The following is an 18,628-nucleotide window of genomic DNA, read 5'->3' on the forward strand; positions in this document are numbered from 1 at the left end:
GACACTTGGCCATCAAACGCATATGTGCTTTTTGAACATAATAATAATAATAATAATAATAATAATAATAATAATACATTTTATTTATAGAATCAAACCATACAGCATAATAAAAACAGTAGCAACAACATTAATGAGATCCCATTCCAGATTTAGTCCCTGTTTGCTGTTATAAGAAGCTCCACTCTTCTGGGAAGGCTTTCCACTAGGTTTTGGAGCGTGGCTGTGGGGATTTGTGTTCATTCAGCTACAAGAGCATTAGTGAGATCAGGCGCTGATGTTACAGTAGGTGAGGAGGTCTGGGGTGCAGTCGGTGTTCCAGTTCATCCCAAAGGTGATCAGTGGGGTTGAGGTCAGGGCTCTGTGCAGGACACTCATATAATAAGTCTGTGCGGCATTTTGATTTTGATCCATTTTAAGAAGACTGTTTTGGAACCAGTGTTTCATTTTAATCTTCATTTTTGAGAATTGTGTTAGTGATTGAGAAAAAAAACCTGTAATTAATCTTCAGCTCAGGAGTAAGCCTAGATGATCTCAATTTTCTCAATCACTACTTGGCTTGAATTGAAATTGAACTGAAATCACTATGTACTAAGCTGTTTACTACATTCAGGATACTACTGTAGCACTATTTAGTACAATAGTATGTGATTTAGTTCCTAATATTCTGCTCTAATCTAACTCATAAGAGCCTGGCCTTGCCTTGTGTCTTCTCTAACCCGTTGAATTGATTGTGGCTGAAATGGTGGTTTTCTCTCTGAGGGAGGAAGGGAGGGATAGTGGCAGCGTCTCTCTCTCTCTCTCTCTCACACACACACACACACACACACTGTCTGTCTCTCTCTCTCTCTCTGTGCGTGTGCGTGCGTGCCTGCGTGTGTGCGCGCATCTATAATGCTGCTGCTCCCTGAGACCACCTCAATGCATCCGAGTAAAACGCGACAGCACATCTGATAAACACGTTATGGACAAGGATGGTGGATTTAAAAGCCTAATGTGTGCTAAGAAGTCGTCTAATTCCTGTCGGGTGAGCTTTAACCTGTTGTTTCTCTTATGCGTAAACGGCACGGATCAGTCTGTGTGTTATGCTGTGCCTAGGGGATGGTGTTGGATTCAGGATTTCAGTGGCTCTAGTCTTTATTTATCCTGCACTAACAGCACAAAGGTACTGCTGCATTTCAGTGTTTCAGTATTTCAGCTGATATGCACTGCGATGGAAAAATAATTCTGTTAGACACTGAGAAAGCTTTGACTATATGCCATAGTCTATATTGCTGTATTTGCCAGGAGATATTTGTTTGAAGAAAAAAAAAATCCCAGTATAAAAAAAATTCATTTCTAAAATATAATATAATATTATATAAAAATTATTACAGTATATATATAAATATATATATATATAAAATATATATAAAATATTCTTTGACACATGTTGTGACTTAATCATCAAGTTAATTAATTACTCCAGCTAATATTTTCTGAGCGTCTCCACCTGTCAAGCAGCTAATGCCCTCATCACAGTGTATTATTCCACACAGACACTAATTATTCACATAATCATATCCACAGGAGCAACTAGTTAGTTTTGGTAGTCCACCAGGCGTTATGCATGGCCAGTGGACTGCATTATGTCATGTTATTTCTTTGTGTCTTTTACAGAAGAGGACAGATGTTTCCTGCCTGTGAAAGAGCTTGCCTTTCAGATGACAATTGTGACTTCAGGCACAGGTGTTTGCCAGGTGCTGTTCTTTATATGCCTGTTATCTTATTTGCACTTCTTTCTGTTGTCACACAATAAGAACCACCATGGTGACAGATTTGATAGCCTGGTCAAATTCAATGAGAGGTGAATATGACAATGCAATAAAAATAACTAAGTCATTCACTGCAGTGGAGAAGTAGATTAGAATCGCAAATGCATGGGTTTGGGGAAAATACATCACTCCGTTAACGCAGTGTGTGTGTATACATATATATATATATATATATATATATATATATATATATATATATATATTTATATATGTACATCAATAATCATGAACACACACATGCATATATATATATATATATATATATATATATATATATATATATATATATATGTGTGTGTGTGTGTGTGTGTGTGTGTGTGTGTGTGTGCCTCCCTTCACTTTCAGTCTCAAATTAAAATCTATAAATTTCCATTATACTCAACATGTCACATTTTACTGTTGTAATAGCTCATTTAACACCCAAAACACCTCGGGTTATTATTTCAGCTATTCATTTTAGAGTATATTGATTAGTAACCACTGTGACTTATTCAATAATCACAGTGAAACTAAAAGGAACAATAGTTATAAGAGTTTGCTCTGTCTGTACGTTTACAACCAACCTGAGATTTTAAAGAGTTAATGTTTTTGAAAGTTATTCTAGAGGCATTATATTTCTTCCTTCCTTCCTTCATTCATTTGTCTTTAGTAACCAGTAAACCGAGCTTAAGATCTGTGAGACAGCAATGCTACCCACTGCACCACTGCACTTATTATTTAGTTATTAATCTACAATAACTCTAAAGCTATTGATTAGTAACCATTACTTAACTATAGTGGAACTAGGGACTAGTTATAATGCTGTGTTTTCAAGTGGGAAATTGGAACTTGGAATTACTTAATTTTTGAGCTTGGCGCATTCGAGCTACACAGTGAGAAAAACCATGGAGCCCTCCATCTTGAATTACATTCAAATTAATTTATATAGTGCATTTAACAAAGGACATTGTCAAAAAGCAACTTTACAGAAATATGGATTTAGATTTCTCCATGCTCCTCTTTTGTTAGCAACAATCTAGCCAGCTAACTGTGATGAGTGATGTGTGTTGATTGCTCTAAAGCAAATACTAGCATATACAGTATAACGCAATTAAACGTAAAGTAGTGCTATTTTGTTTACTATCGATGCGATGGGCAGCCATGTTGATATAACATCATGTACTGAACTTGGGGTTGAGGAGACCTTCCCAAATTTCTGAGATTTTAAAGCGCTACTGTTTTTGAATATTATTCTAGAGGCATGCATACACAGTCCAAATTATAAAGAAGAATTTATCCTGTCACATTCTTTGGAAGAAAACAATGTATTAACAACATGTTGTGCCTTAACATGGTCCATGCTCAAACCACTAGCTCCACCAAACTTTAAAACACCAACTTTCAGATATTACTGGGCTACTGCAGATATTATTAGCATATAAGATAAAGGCATACATCCATTGTGTCCAAATGATTCACCCTACTGAAACATAATTGCCTGATTTGCATTCAGGGAATACATTTTCAGATTAAAAGCCCGATACATGGTTTGCTTGTAGCTGTTTCTCATTAGATGCTACAGGTTCACGGCAAACCTACTTTCGGCATTAACACAGAACTAATCAAAGCTTTCAGTGCTCCTTAGATAAATGATGTTAGCATGTGGTAGTACTAGTAAACATTTAATGGAATGCATTGTATTATCACAATGATAAAGAAAGGAAAATGTCTTTTAAAAGATGGTCTATATGAAGCTATGCTTAGTGAAATGTAAAATAACATAAAAGAGTATGTAGACAGTGACTCCAGGCCTTTGATGCTTTTACTATAATGTTGTGCTCCATCACTGGAGTTCTCTCTTTTTTTCTCTGCTGGCTCTGCCAAACACGATTACATTATTTAAATTTAATCTGCAGTTGTTATGCTCCTTAGCCACTGAATCATGCAGAGCTATATATGCTTCAGAGGCTTTATTAGGGTTTTTTTTTCTCATGCTCTAAATGTAATATTAACAAAGCTTGCTTGAGGATTTTCATATGAATCTAAATGTGCATATATCTTCAAAATCTATTAAATTTTTTAAAGGTTTCTCTTGATCATTACATCTTGCGGTGTACATAACCATTTGTTGTATTGTTAGACAAACCTGAACAAATTAAGGTATATATCATATACCATGATATGCATCTATACAGAGCCAACCGTGTTTCCATTTCCACTAAGCAAGGCGTCAGTAACTGTGACAGCTGTGACAGCTCAGGCTGCCTGAGGGCCAGACTATGGGCTCTAGAGGAGTGGAGAGGCGCAAACCGGCCACCCCGGCCCAGACCCCAGAGGGCAACGTAGTGATGAGCTTCAGCTTCGAGAGCTATCAGCTGGAGGAAGAGGACTGCCAAGGCAAAGACATCCCTGATAAAGGGATGTTGGCTCTCTCAGAGCCTGGTAAGAGCCTCCCTTATATAACTGCTCTCCTGCCTGGAGATTGATATCACTCGAGGCACAGAACCACAGTCACTGCAAATTGGATAAATTGTGTTATGTGTTTGGATACAAACTGCATGTTCCAGGCCTGAGGTCAAACTGCAGAGAAGGTTATATCACCTGCTGTGTAATAGGAAGAGCTAATCTTGTTAGCATAGATAAGACACTGACTAGAAGGCCACGTTAAGTAAATCATTGAAGTGAGAGTGCTATCGTTGGCGTGAAAGGGATACTCGGCAACTGTTGTGTGTTAAAGTCTTATCACTGAATATGCATTCCATACGGTTTCAAGTCTCCATATAGACGGTTACTTTTTCACAAACAGCTTGAGATGTATTTATGCATGCATATAATACATAACCTGCATGCACATACTGTAATAGATAATGATATATGTTTTAACAAACAGGGAACAAAGTCAAAATAGTCTACATCTCAGTGACTTGAAAATGAGCTGGTATCATACATTACATATGCATGTTTTAAAGCTGACTAACAGTACTTGAATCACATGTATTTGTTTATGTGTATTTTATCATTTCTGTTTGGTTTATGTTGAAAGTATTGGAGGAACCTGTTCCAGATGATCGCTATCATGGAATCTACTTTGCTATGCTGTTGGCTGGAGTTGGCTTCCTGTTACCTTACAATAGCTTCATCACAGATGTGGACTACCTCCATCATAAATTTGAAGGTACAGCTTTTCCTTATAGCACATTTTATATTCCATAAATGTATGGCAGTAGGTGTTACAATGGTGAGCCTGGTGTCTTTTGAAATGTCATTAGACTGCCTTGTCACTGTTCTTTGGTCTCCATTATTCCTTGTAGAAAGACCTCTGATAAGGTATGTGATTAGTGATGGGATTTGAGGTCGTGACCATATGGCTTTTGTGCCTATCCAGGGACATCTATTGTATTTGACATGAGCCTGACATATATTCTCGTGGCTCTTGTTGCGGTGGTACTGAACAATGTCCTGGTGGAGATGCTCAGCCTACACACCAGGATCACCGTGGGTAAGTCTGTTTACGCAGATACACACACAAAAGCTGGAAGGAGGAAGCAGTGTATTGACCTGAGAGAATGCATGACTGGCCCTAGGGGAGGAGGGAGGAGGGGCTCTCATCTCAGTCCATCAGCCGCATCAGTCATCAGCACTAACATCCTCAGACTCCTGCTGAACCAGCGCTGGGGGAAGAGAAGGGGAGAGGCTTAGCATATAAAAGAGGCAATTCATTTTCAAAACAACACTTGCATTTCCATGCGAAAGTGTTCCCCTTTTTCTGTGAAACACTGTTATTATGAGCAGAGAAAGCTTCACATATCAATATGCATGTCTCTTACTCATACCCCTATAAGCTATTCCTATTACACATTTTATATATAACTGAGCTTCTGCTTCCCAAGGACACACTAAAATGCAATTGTTTCTGTATGAGGACACTGTTATTATGCTTTTATGTGTGAAGGATAACCACAGAAGCACATAGACCCTAGAGGAATAAAAAAACGAGGAGGGCATCAAACATCTTCTTTAATGTATCTCAGCATTAATGTTTTCCTTTGCATTGTGTAAAGCTCCAGGCATCACTGCATTAAAAAGTCTTGCCACTGGAGATAGAAGGGAGAAAATATGGATCAGAGACCAGCAGTTACTGTATATATATATATAGGAGGACAACTGACAGAAAGTCATAGGAAAAAAAAAAAAGAGAAGTGGTGTTGCTTGTATGACTGAATCTAACCATAAATCGTAGCTTTACAGGTCTCAGTAGTTGTGAACAGAATAACTGCTAAACTTCTCTCCGCATTAGAAGGATGCCCTATTTTGGGCAAGCATGGAAGATCTGATGTTTCTCTGGGCTACCATTTTGACTCTTCAAGCTAACAATAGCAGGCTATGTGGATGCACACATCATAAAAGATAACTGGCTAACAGAACTGAGAATATAAGTTCTTAACATAGTTTATAAAACCTGATTTAAAGGAGGGAGGAATTTGAAGGGAGAACGAAAGAAAAACATTACAAAACCATCCAACTTCTTGAGACTTCTGCATCGTATTATCCATTCTCCTGTTAAAGGCAATTGATGGCCAAGTCAGTAGCAATGAAAATGATTTTGTAATTTATTCATTTATTAGTAAATGCAAAACTATAATCTGACTCATTCCCTTTATCTTCATAATTTCTACAGTCATTATTTTTAAATTACTGTATATTACAGTATATATATATATATATATATATATATATATATATATATATATATATATATATATTATTTTCTATTATATCACAACATATTGCATAACGGATGGATTCAGTCTGAAGCTGAAATTCAGATCATATCACTGCATCCCCATTGGAATCACTTGCTGTATAAGTCATTGCATTACACCCACAGAATAGTGTATTGGCTGAGTGTGTTTTCACATACCAAAAATAGTTCTGGCAGGATTTTGTAAGCACTGCTGGAAGTTTTTGGAACACTTGGAATTTTATTTTGTTTAATTACACTTTGAGCAAAAAGCTTCAGAAGAGCAATTAAATTAGGAAAATTATTAATCAAGTGTTCCAGCAAATCCCTAAATTTTAGTGTGCAGTACACAGACTTGTGGTCGTTCCTCATGTGCAGGGAATATACACCAGCAGCCTATGTAATGTGGCATGATTGATACGAGACAGCTGAGTTCAAAATGGCATACTATGCATACTACTCATACTAAACCTCGCCCAAAAGCAGCGGGACCAACATGAATATATCCAGTACACCAAAAATATGTGGATGAGATATTACTCAGGGCAAATTTCTGATTATGCACCAGAGCTATCTCCATGGTGTTCTCCCTTCCAACACAACACCGTGTTTATTTTAAAACGTGATGATAAATATTAAGACTTTTTGTATTACTGAGGAATAGTGTGATGTTATTTTTATTGTGTTAATCAATTTTAATTTAGGGTGTTTTTTCTTGCATGTGTGAATTTGTTACTGTATAAATAAGCCATTTTTGGAATATGCTATTTTTTTAATTAATACAGTATTTTTCTCAGTTGCTGTTTAAAAGCTTTTTAGTTCTTAGCTTGCTATGACTGTGTAATACTTTGTTAATTATTCCAATCATTAACTTCCTGTTTTCCTGTCACCTATTTAAAGCCAAAGCATTTTTGACTGCCATGAAGCTTTTCCCTAGCACCTCAAAGCATCATTTTCACCTTTAACCACTAAAAGTAAACACATTTTGGGTTGTAGTAACTGTGAAAATATTCCACACAAAAATGAAGTACTCTAACATCATTCTGAATGTGACTTTGACTGACAGGTTCATTCAAGTAGTTATACCAAATGATAATTCTGGCATACTGCATACTATACTGAATACTACTATGAAGAGGAGGTATAATCGAAGATGAATACATTTTTCAGATTGAACAGATACATCCTAAATGAATTCAGATCTGATTGTTTTTAATTTTAGAAAGCTTGCCAGAAGGCTTTCACAAATAGGTCTGTGAAACAGAACAAAAAAGTAGCATGACTGCAAGGTTTTTACTTTACTGCGGAGCTCAGAAAACCTTCTGGGGAGGGTTGTCAGGTTTCAGCATAACTCCCACCTCAACTACAACTCAAAAACCACTTAAAAAAACAAAAAGACATTAAAATTGCTCAAAATGTTAGGGCATAGAAAAAAACTTGAAATCTTTTCTTCTGTTTTACAAACAGAGGGAGGGGGATGGGGGAACAAGTCAACAGTAGTGCACATTTCTGATTTGCAGTGTATACCTGCGATGTACGGACATTACATATACGCAGAACCTGGCAACCCTGGCGACAATACCAAGTTCATTAACATTATATGAATGGGAGCTCTAATGTTCGGTTTTACCCCAACCTAAACTCTGCCTTACTGAACTCCAAAATAAAACCAGTACGTCCAATATTTCTGTACAAACAAAAGAAATATGCTTTCATATTTTGAGCCATTGCTCCCTATACTGTAGCTCACACAGATTACACACTGTGAATTGAAATATTTCACCCTGTGAATTAATCAATTTGAAAAATACTGTAAAACTTGTATGTTCATTGCACATGTTTGTCTCTATCATTGCACGTGTTTCTCTGTTGCTATTAAAAGGAAAATCATACAGGATTTATAATGAAATACTGAGTGTGTCCCAGCTTTATAGGAGATTCTGATGTGTACCTAATTCCTATTCAGAATAAAACCTTATTCTGATCTTTCTAGAATGTAACAAACCAAAAAAACCGAAGTAAATCTGGAATTAGATGGCTATTGTTGTCAACTGTAGCCTAAATAACAGCTTCAAAAAGATTTGGGAAACAGATTTGGGAAAGACATCATTGCTTTAAAACAGCTTACTTCAGTCACATTAGATAAAAGATAGAAAGCTTGCCACAAAGTTCCAAAGGACATCTGGTTCAGGAGTTAAATAAAGTTATGTTCTGCAAATTGCTATTCATTGTTATAATGGATAATGATATAATGGAGAATGGAAAATGTCTTATTCTTCCAGCAGCCCTGTTTTTCAGTGCTTTCCAGTGTTTCCAGCACATATTGAAAAAAAAACCCTTCCTGCATAGACCACGCCCACTTCTGGGTTTACATCCGAATATGAAAACAGACACGAATATTTTGAGCACTAAACAGATACAGATACAAATACAGATAATGGCATTGCGCTACATCCCTATTATGTCTGAAGTATGCTTTAATAGCACACAAGTATGCCATTTTAAACACAGCCACCATTTGGGTAAAAAAAAAAAAGCCATACCTTTTGGTTCTTTGTCATTAATTATTTCCCAGAAGGGAAGACTTGAAAATTTTTTGCCAGGTTGAAAAGATCCAGTAAAAGTTTGGTTTGCTCACTTCCTGTTCTGGAAATCACATTCAGCAAATCTGCGACATTTTAAAGATGTTGCTTGAAAACATATGCAGAGAGTTTTTTGAAATGTAATTTCTGCACTATAATACATGCTGTAAAATCTTTGCATTGAAGGAATGAAGTGAAGTCAATGTCATTTCTTCCAGGTTACCTCTTTGCTCTTGGCCCTTTGCTCTTTGTCAGCATTTTTGATGTGTGGCTGGAGAAGTTTACCACAAACCAGGCGTATGCCCTCAACCTAATATCTGTAGGTGTTGTGGCATTTGGATGCACAGGTACTGATTTTGGGTCTTCTTAAGCTTTAGATAGGGGGCAGATGTAGCATGGGTACAGCACCATCTTATTTATTGCACCTTTAATAAAAATTTTGATGTACCCCATATTTGCTGTAATTATCCTGCTAGTTTGATTGTTTGTCTGTTTTGTCTACAGTGCAGCAGTCTAGTTTCTATGGCTACATGGGAATGCTTCCAAAACGGTACACACAAGGAGTAATGACTGGAGAAAGTAAGATAATCCAGCATGATTGATGTAAGGAATAAATGTGCTGTTATAGGAAAATAGGTTTGTTACCACAGCAAAGTGATTTTTTTTTCTTTAAGAGCACATCCCAAAGTGTTTTATTCCTTTTACACCACAGTGATTTGCCAACAATTGCAATTATTAATTTATTAATGAACAACTCTTGCTTTTCAGCCATCTATAGTTGCATTTAATATTTAATTTAATTTAACGCATTTAATGGAACTTCCACAGGACAGATAGTTCCTGTTACTCCTTATGTTATAAGAGCTATAAACAGTTGCTCCCTCACCAGATGCTCTTTTTTCTCCGTCTTAATTAATAAGGCACAAAATGCAGTTTCTTATATTACAGAGAAACTAGAAAGCAATCTAGAACCATCTCTCGTGGTGGAAAACTTCCTAAACTTTACAACAAACAGACACCCGAAAATCCTTCCATAAATGTTAAATACTTAACATTGTTAAATGATTTTATGTTTTTATTTGTTAAATAACAGCATGTTGTCTTAATTCACTTATTATTAGTCTCCACACTGTTAGATTAAAGTTTTTAAACACATTGTTAGTGTGGTGTGAATGATCTGCTACTGTGGAAACAATAAAGTATTAAAATGAGAGCATTAATATAAACCTCATCATTTGAATTACAGCCGGAACTACAGTCAAAGCCGTGCTATTATAGAAAATTAATCCACACCTTCAGATCTGAGCTTTCGACAGCACTGTGATATACAGTATTTTAAAAAGTAGGTGTTGAATTGAATACATCTCAGATCCCGTATATGTCTACCGAAAGTGCTTTTCTTTTCTCAGGCACGGCAGGAGTGATCATTTCACTTAGTCGGATCTTCACCAAGCTGCTGATTAAAGATGAAAGGAAGAACACTATCATCTTCTTCCTCATCTCCATCAGCATGGAGCTGACGTGTTTCGTTTTGCATCTGCTGGTGCGTAGGACACGATTTGTGCGCTACTACACCAGCCTGGCACGTCAAGGCTTGAGCCACTCCAAAGACCGCACACACCACAGCAATCAGTACCAAGTCCACCATGACGTCATAACAGAGGACGTGAGATTTGTAAGTGCACAATTATAGACATTGCTCTAGCTAAGGGGAGCTTTGGAAGGTAATATCTTACCTTCACATAAGGTCACATATTACATCTGATAAAAATATGTTTTTATTGTTTTTATGTGTCTTGTGTTTGAAAGGAAAGTCAGTTAAACACATCTATATATAAAAAAGGCTTAACAGACTGAGCATCTAGACAGAGGCCTGCAGTGAACTTATTTGGCTGGAGAGCTTGGTATGGCTTAATTCACGGATGTCTTGTTTAGTGCAGGATAGTCCTGTACATTTTTCTGACACTATTTTACCAATGTAATATTTTTTGGATTTTGTTGTTGTATTGTTGTGTTGACATAATTGCCGTGTAGTATAGGCTTTGTGTGTTTCAAACTCTATTCTTCATGTTCTAGCTGGCCACAAATCAGCAGAATTTAGAAATGGATAGATGATTAAAAAATAGCCCTATTACCTGTAAAATGTTACTCCTTTTAAAATGTAGATCTTCACAAATGCAACATTCGGTAACACTGGGAGGCAGGAGCCATATTTTAGTATTTACATGACAAGCAACAGGCTACTTTGACTTTTATTGTACTTGGGTTCTTCTTGGGATTTATAAACCAAAATCTGTAGACATATGCAGCATTAAGCTGTAAGCAACGTATATAATCCATAGTCTAATAATCAGCAAACAAAGAAGTCTTTGCAATCAACAAGTATGTTTATATCATTTCACTTTATTTATTGCTTAGAAATCAGTTTGATATTAGAAGCAATTCAAAAATATTGTAATATTATGGCATAATATCTGAGGCTTGTAGTCTTCATCAAATGAAATGGGCCATGAAAGGAAAATCCCTTTAGACTTAATCACATGGGTGTTTTTCTTGAAAGTCATTCAATACTTCCTGCCGTTTGTTCAGGTCCATTGGCCTGATTGTGGTGAATGTTGCTCTATAGCAGAGAGACAGAGTGAAAGACCTTGATTTAGTGTTAGATTTAGTGTTTAGCTCATTTACATAAGCACTTCAGCACAGCAATGTTGTTTCTGTAGTTGACAGGCAGAATACTAATAACTGTGTTTTTCATGCCAGATATGTTCTCATATTTGGAAAACCAGCTTTCTGGATGAATAAAGGCTTAGTAAAATCCACTCGTTCTGAACAAATACAAGATTCCCTTTCTTCTACAGGCTACAGACTACGAAGAAACATGAAAAACTGCCACAAATCAGTGGCAACCTAACAAGCTGGAAACAACAATGTCCCAGTTTTAGTTTTAAACTGAAATGTTCATAGAGTCCCTCTCTTGACTATTAGTTTTTGCTATTTTTTCCCCCTTTTTTGAATAAGACTTTAGTCATACTGGACAGTCTATTGCCTTGGAAACCTGGCACTCTATTTCAATTTCAACAAATTAAAGAGAGTGGTTTTATTGGCGCAGACTTGCACTTAATCAAGTAATGGTCCTCTTCACTGGCCCTTGCAGAACTGCTAATTTGTCACAGGAAGATGCATAACAGCTGGATCTGCGATATCCTCTAGCACGGTCTGATCAGTGCTCTCATTGGTTATGGCAATTCTTTCATTGCCTCTTCCAACGCTTTTGCTGTACAGTATCTAATATGGTGCAAAATTAATACCTTCCTGAAAAGGCTGGCTTCCCCTCCCCATTTCTGTGTAGCTGCAATGGCTTTCAGTAATCAGTCTAATGTCATCTCTCTGATGTCAAGGACAATGGTGCAGTGGGTGTTTCTCCTGCTGAAGATGGCAGCGCAGAACCAGACTACAGTGGCAGCAGCACATATGTGAGATTTGATGTGCCTAAGCTGAAGATAAAAAAGAGCTGGCCAGGCATCAAGGGTAAGATCATAACTAGCAATACTAGCACAATGATTGTGTATAATTTTTTTGTAGTCTACAGTTCATATGATGTGGATAAATATAAAAATGTACCATTTTAAAAAAGCACAAATTAAATAGTTCATTGGAACACAACAAATACCCACACAAATTAATTTGTCTACTTAAGGGTAGAACAACAAACTGCTCCTTACAAGGAACAGATTAAAGCTGCAATTTATTAGATCAATTACTTGTAATAGATAGGTATGCATTGATTCCACTTTTTTTGATACGGTATCAATTTTTAAGCTCTGAATATCATCTAGTACCGATCCAGTGTTGACATCCTGCTAGATACCAAGCTAACTCTCTGCAAGCTTCAGTTTATTTATGCAAAACATCATGGGCCTGGTGGCAGTTTTTGTTCTCTGTTCATAAGTAATATCTGTGTTATGACAATCAACATCACATGCTTTAATTGCATAAAATATACTATATGGCCAAAAGTATGTAGACACCTAACCATCACACCCATATGTGTTTCTTCAAAACACATATGCCTCAAAGTTGGAAGCACACAATTGTATAGAATGTCTTTGTGTGCTGTAGCATTACAATTTCCCTTCCATGGAACTAAAAAGCCCAAACCTGTTCCAGTATGACAATGCCGCTGTGCACAAAGCGAGCTCCATGAAGACATGGTGTGTGGAGGTTGGAGTGGAAGAACTCGAGCGTCCTGCACAGAGCCCTGACCTCAACCCCACTGAACACCTTTGGGATGAACTGGAACACCGACTGCACCCCAGACCTCCTCACCTAAAGCTCTTGTAGATGAATGAACACAAATCCCCAAAGCCACACTCCAAAATCTAGAGGAAATCCTTCCTAGAAGAGTGGAGGTCATTATAACAGCAAAGGGGTGCTAAAGCACATATGTCAGGTGTCACATACTTTTGGCTATATAGTGTATGTCAGTGGAGTCTGATATTGATACAGTGTTTCAGGGAAGTAACCCTCAAACCAACACTCAGTATCTAATATGTACCTCTCTGGTAATTCATTGCTTATTATATTTGTAAAAGAATAGCATCCAATCAAATTATGATCAGATCATATCTGGATTTATAATAAAAAAAAGTACTCTGAAAGTAGTTTGCCCATTGCTTTTCAGATATGATCCTGCATCGGTATGTGGTCTCTCGTGTGATTTGGCCCTACATGTTGTCCATTGCTGTCACCTACTTCATCACACTCTGCCTGTTTCCTGGCCTGGAGTCCGAGATCCGCAACGCAACGCTGGGAGAGTGGCTCCCCATCCTCATCATGGCCATTTTCAACATGTCCGACTTTGTTGGCAAAGTGAGCTCCTGGATAAAAAAAAGAAGAATTGTTTAATAATTCGCCCCATTTCCTTTTTTTTCATTGCATTCTTAATCTTGATTATTCAGTTCAAGTAGTTTAGGTGAGGCACATTTTGCACTTGCATGGGAAATGAGTATTTACCAAACTGTGTTTTTCCGTAGATCTTGGCCGCTTTGCCTTATGAGTGGAACGGGGTGCGCCTGCTGTTTTTCTCCTGCATAAGGGTGGTCTTTATCCCTCTCTTCATCATGTGTGTGTATCCCGTGCCAAAGCCTACGCTCTGTCACCCAGCATGGCCCTGTGTCTTCTCCCTCCTCATGGGAATCACCAATGGTTACTTCGGCAGCGTACCCATGATTCAGGCTGCTGGAAAGGTGCCACCTGAGCAGAGGGAGCTAGCAGGTGAGTCTGATGCCTTTAAATGATTGTGTGTGCTAATGTTTCCAGTAAAGACTAAATGCCCAAGTTAGCATCATACAATTTAGACAATATGACCAGAGCAGAATAGTGGTGCAGTGGGTAGTGCTGCTGCCTCACAACTCCAGGAACTCTGATCCTGGTAGCACAATCGCTTGGGTGACAAAATAGAGGGAAAAAACAAGATGTTAGAACTTGTTTCTGAAACTGTACTGGAGGGATGGGCATCATTTTTCCAAAAGATATTCCTTTGACTGATGTTTTGATAATGGTAGTGGAGAGCGTTGTCTAAAAAATCACACCAAAATCTCTCACAGGTGTTCAGTTGGGTTGAGATCTGGGATCTGTGTACTCCATAGCATGTGATCTACATCATTTTCATAATCATTAAACCATTCAGTAAGCCCTCATGTCATGTGGATGGGGGTGGAGTCATTCTGGAAGAGATCACTCACATCTGAATAGAAATGTTGCCTCATAGCATAAAGGTGATCAGTCAGAATACCTTTGTTTTTTTTTAAAGTTCATCCTAAGGGGACAATTAACCCTGCAAAATAGCATACAGCATAACAGAAGATACTTTGTTTCCCTTTGACAACTGTTGAAAACTTTGTATGTATATATATATTTTATTACCAAGAAATTACATTTTTGGGACCCATATACACTTGAGTACAAAAGTTTGCATAACCCTAAGACAAACTAAAGACAACATTTATTTTCCAAAAGATTCATTAGGTTTTGCGGATTCTTTCATCATTATATGAAGTACCAATAATGGTTAAGATGTTAATGAGTAGAAAAAAAAAGATAAAAGTTTGTATCCCCCTTTAAGAATATGATATAAATATTGTCTTATAATCTGTATGCTCACCCTTTGCCTTAATAACTGCCTCCAATCTCTTTTGTACCCACTGAACAGCTGTTGAATCCTCTCAGTCGTAATATTCAGTCTGCTATTCTTCCTTGTCTCTGTTCTAACTTGGATTGTTTGGCCGATTTTTGTTCATTCTTCTTGATGTATCTGTTAAAACTCAGCCAGATGTCATTATGTGTCTTCTTCAAATCTGGTCTGGAGACTGAAAGAGCCTTAGCAAAACTTTGATTTCTTTCTTTTGATTCTTTTCAAACCATTTTTTTTTCTGTTTTTGTCCTTTCTTGTTGTAGAGAAATTGTAAAATAGAGATATATTTCCATTTATTTTACCCAGACACCATGGTGGATGTAAACCTTTGTACTCGTATCTATATCTAGAGTGAGTTCGGAAAGCATTCAGACCCCTTCACTTTTTGCCCACTTGATATAGATTTAGTTTAAAATTGGTTAAATAATCCATAATGTCAAAGCAAAAACATATTTTTAGACATGTCTGCAAATGTATTAAAAATCAAAAACTGAAATACACTATATGGCCAAATGTTTGTGGACACCTGACTGATATTGTAGCATTACAGTTTCTCTTAACTGGATCTAAGAGGCACAAACCTGTTCCAGCATGACAATGCCCCTGTGCACAAAGCGAGCTCCATGAAGACATGGTTTGAGAAGGTTGGAGTGGAAGAACTCGAGTGTCCTGCAAAGAGCCCTGATCTCAACCCCACTGAACACCTTTGGGATGAACTGGAACACAGACTTCGCAATGGTGAAGCAACAACAACCCAATGGCTACTCTAAACTGCTTCAGAAGTTCCCTGCAGAAATGGGAGAACCTGAAAGAAGGACAACCATCTCAGACTTAATCCATCGATCAGGTCTTTATGGTGTGGCTTTGTGGTTAGACGGAAAACTCATGACTAAGAGGCATATGACAGGCACTTAATGGACTCTGAGAGCATGAGGAAATGAATTTTTTTTTTTAAATCATCTGGACTGATGAGACAACAGTTGAACATTTAAACCTGAACTTCAAGCACTACATCTGGTGAAAACAAGGTACTGGTCATCAACTGGCTAATACCATCCCTAAAGTGAAGCACGGTTGTGGTAGCATCATGCTATGCAGGTACTTCTCAGTGGCAGGGACTAGTCAGAATTGCGGGATAAATGCAGCCAAATACAGAGAGGCTTTTGAAGAAAACCTACTCCAGAGTGCACACAACCTCAGACTAGGGTGAAGGTTTACCTTTTAGCACATATCCCTGAGTGGCACAGCCAAAGCACAGAACATCTGTGGAGAGATCTGAAGATGGCAGTTCACAGATGCTCCCTATCCAATCTGATTGAGATTGAGAGGATCTGCCAGGAATGATGGGAGAAACTGTCCAATTCTGGGTCTGCAAAGCTTGTAGAGACTCACCCAAGAAGACTCAGAGCTTATTGTTGCCAAACTGCTGCTACAAAGTACTGAATAAAGGGTCTGGATACACTGAAAAAAATGGAATATGTGGTCGGTCAGATTTAATAGAACATACGACGTATAGTTTACATGAAAATATTTAGTTTCTCATTAAAACATGATTTCATTGCTTATACTAATCTTAATTTAAACACGTTTCTAATGACTATAATCTATAAAACCCTGCTAACTGTTTTCTACAGGAAACACCATGACTGTGTCCTACATGGCTGGACTGATGCTGGGATCCGTAGTTGCCTACGCTGCCTACCGTTTCACTGCCCCAGGCTCAGGCTTCCACTCAGAAACTGGCTTGAACTTCACCCAGGGGTATTAGTGCCACACATTTTCACCAATTACACTAATTTCTCTCAGCAAATTCCACAAGTAGCAAATCAAAAACTCTGCCACAGGTTTATTTTGTCCCAGCTGTAATGCATTGCACTTTTGAATGTAGTAAAGTAGGGGAAATTCCTGCCAACACTAAAGAACTGTATGTATGCTTCATTGTCTTGTTCTTTTATGTTATATGAAGGTATATGTCTAGCTTCAGAAGGGAGTTGTGTGGTTCATGTTCTGTGGTGAATTCTGCCTTGATGTTCTCCTCTTGTCTTCAGTTGAGGATCTGTTGGATAAATTTCGAAACCCAAAATCTTAAAATGAAAAGTTGTATTGTCTTTAATTGTGCATTATAAATGTTGGACCTTTTTTGCTAAAGTAACTGAATGTGAATCTCTATGAATAAAAGCATTTTTGTACATTTTATGGATTTTATTGATGGTTCTGTATCTAAATTGCTTTTGTAAACTCTTTTCATGTGAATGTGCTTGCATTAATTAATGTATACATTAATTATGAAAAAAAAACATTTATTACACATGGTTTTTTGTTGTGTCTTGTAAATGGAAAACAAATCATTCAAAACTGCTTACAGACTAATGCGATAATGCCTTAACCCTTTAAGCCAGGAGCTGTCAGTGAGTTCAGACTTAAATACCTTACTCTCACCTTTCTATAAATGACCATTAATTTACACTGTAGTTATTGAATAATATACTGTAAGATGAAGAAGCCAGGAGTCTAAGGGGTTAAATAATATTTATGCCACATAATAGTCCATTTATTCTGACTTCTACACAGTAAAATTGACATGTGCAGTGTGGACTCTATACTGATTTGTTTGACTTGACAGAGAATAAAGTGTTCTAACCAGAAGATGGTGCTGTTGCACAATATTTCTGCTGTGATGCTGAGCTTCTCAGTTGATTAAGCATAAGCAGTTTTATTATATTGACTTTTTAAGCTTGGAACATGAGGATCAGCTCTTTTCACTTGGTTCCTCTGCAATTACTTGTGCAAACAATCACGTCACACTACATAAATCTGCTTCAGTCCTCATAATAAGATACATGAATAATGTATGCAACCAAGGCTTAGTGTGTGGGAACTGCAGCACTCAGACATCCATCCAGAAGCAATCAGAGTCTTTCAGCCTAGAAGTCTCATTCACATGTTTGCTCATTTTGATAAGTATGCAATAGTCAGACAACAGCCTAGACTTGCCAAACAATTTGTGCTGATGCAAGATCATTTCTAACAGTGTAGTGCTTGTCTTTTGAATTGTTTTGGCCAAACACTGCTGCACATATAGTGTATTTATAGTATCTAATAACAGGAGTGTGTGTGTTCCTCACTGTTATAGCATCAGAGCCAGGGACCACATAACCTGTTGTGAAATTATTGCAGTTATAATTACAGTATCGTAATAGAGGTGTAGGTGAATACTCATGAATATTCAGCCTAGTGATTGATTAAGGCATAAAATGTACTGGTAGCTCTAAGCAGTGAATATCTGTAGATAAAGGCTAAAAATAGGCATTGTTTAAAA

General features: G+C 37.4%; 1 protein-coding gene across 4 annotated transcripts; it reads left to right on the forward strand.

Annotated features, from left to right (window-relative positions):
- Positions 1–841: 841 nt before the first annotated feature.
- Positions 842–17,955, forward strand: slc29a4a (solute carrier family 29 member 4a). Of its 4 annotated transcripts, none has more exons than XM_026930133.3 (12): positions 842–1,027; positions 1,660–1,739; positions 4,017–4,235; positions 4,837–4,968; positions 5,179–5,292; positions 9,335–9,463; positions 9,621–9,695; positions 10,526–10,791; positions 12,515–12,644; positions 13,798–13,985; positions 14,150–14,390; positions 16,944–17,955. In XM_026930133.3, the coding sequence occupies exons 3-12, from the start codon at positions 4,073–4,075 to the stop codon at positions 17,075–17,077; spliced, it is 1,572 nt and encodes a 523-aa protein (XP_026785934.1). In that variant the 5' UTR covers positions 842–1,027; positions 1,660–1,739; positions 4,017–4,072; the 3' UTR covers positions 17,078–17,955. The 4 variants fall into 4 exon arrangements, with proteins under 4 accessions (XP_026785934.1, XP_026785935.1, XP_026785932.1 ...); XM_026930134.3 differs by having other exon boundaries at positions 1,660–1,728; positions 4,021–4,235; XM_026930131.3 differs by having other exon boundaries at positions 843–1,027; positions 3,989–4,235.
- The last annotated feature ends 673 nt before the right edge of the window (positions 17,956–18,628 follow it).

Source organism: Pangasianodon hypophthalmus, chromosome 23 (assembly GCF_027358585.1).
Source record: "Pangasianodon hypophthalmus isolate fPanHyp1 chromosome 23, fPanHyp1.pri, whole genome shotgun sequence".
Classification (NCBI taxonomy): Eukaryota; Metazoa; Chordata; class Actinopteri; order Siluriformes; family Pangasiidae; genus Pangasianodon; species Pangasianodon hypophthalmus.

Coding starts and splice junctions, on each gene's coding strand:
- slc29a4a (XM_026930133.3), top strand. CDS start 4,073: ATGGGCTCTAGAGGAGTGGAGAGGCGCAAACCGGCCACCCCGGCCCAG. Junction 4,969..5,178: donor CCTCCATCATAAATTTGAAG/GTACAGCTTTTC, acceptor GTGCCTATCCAG/GGACATCTATTGTATTTGAC. Junction 9,464..9,620: donor TGTGGCATTTGGATGCACAG/GTACTGATTTTG, acceptor TTTTGTCTACAG/TGCAGCAGTCTAGTTTCTAT.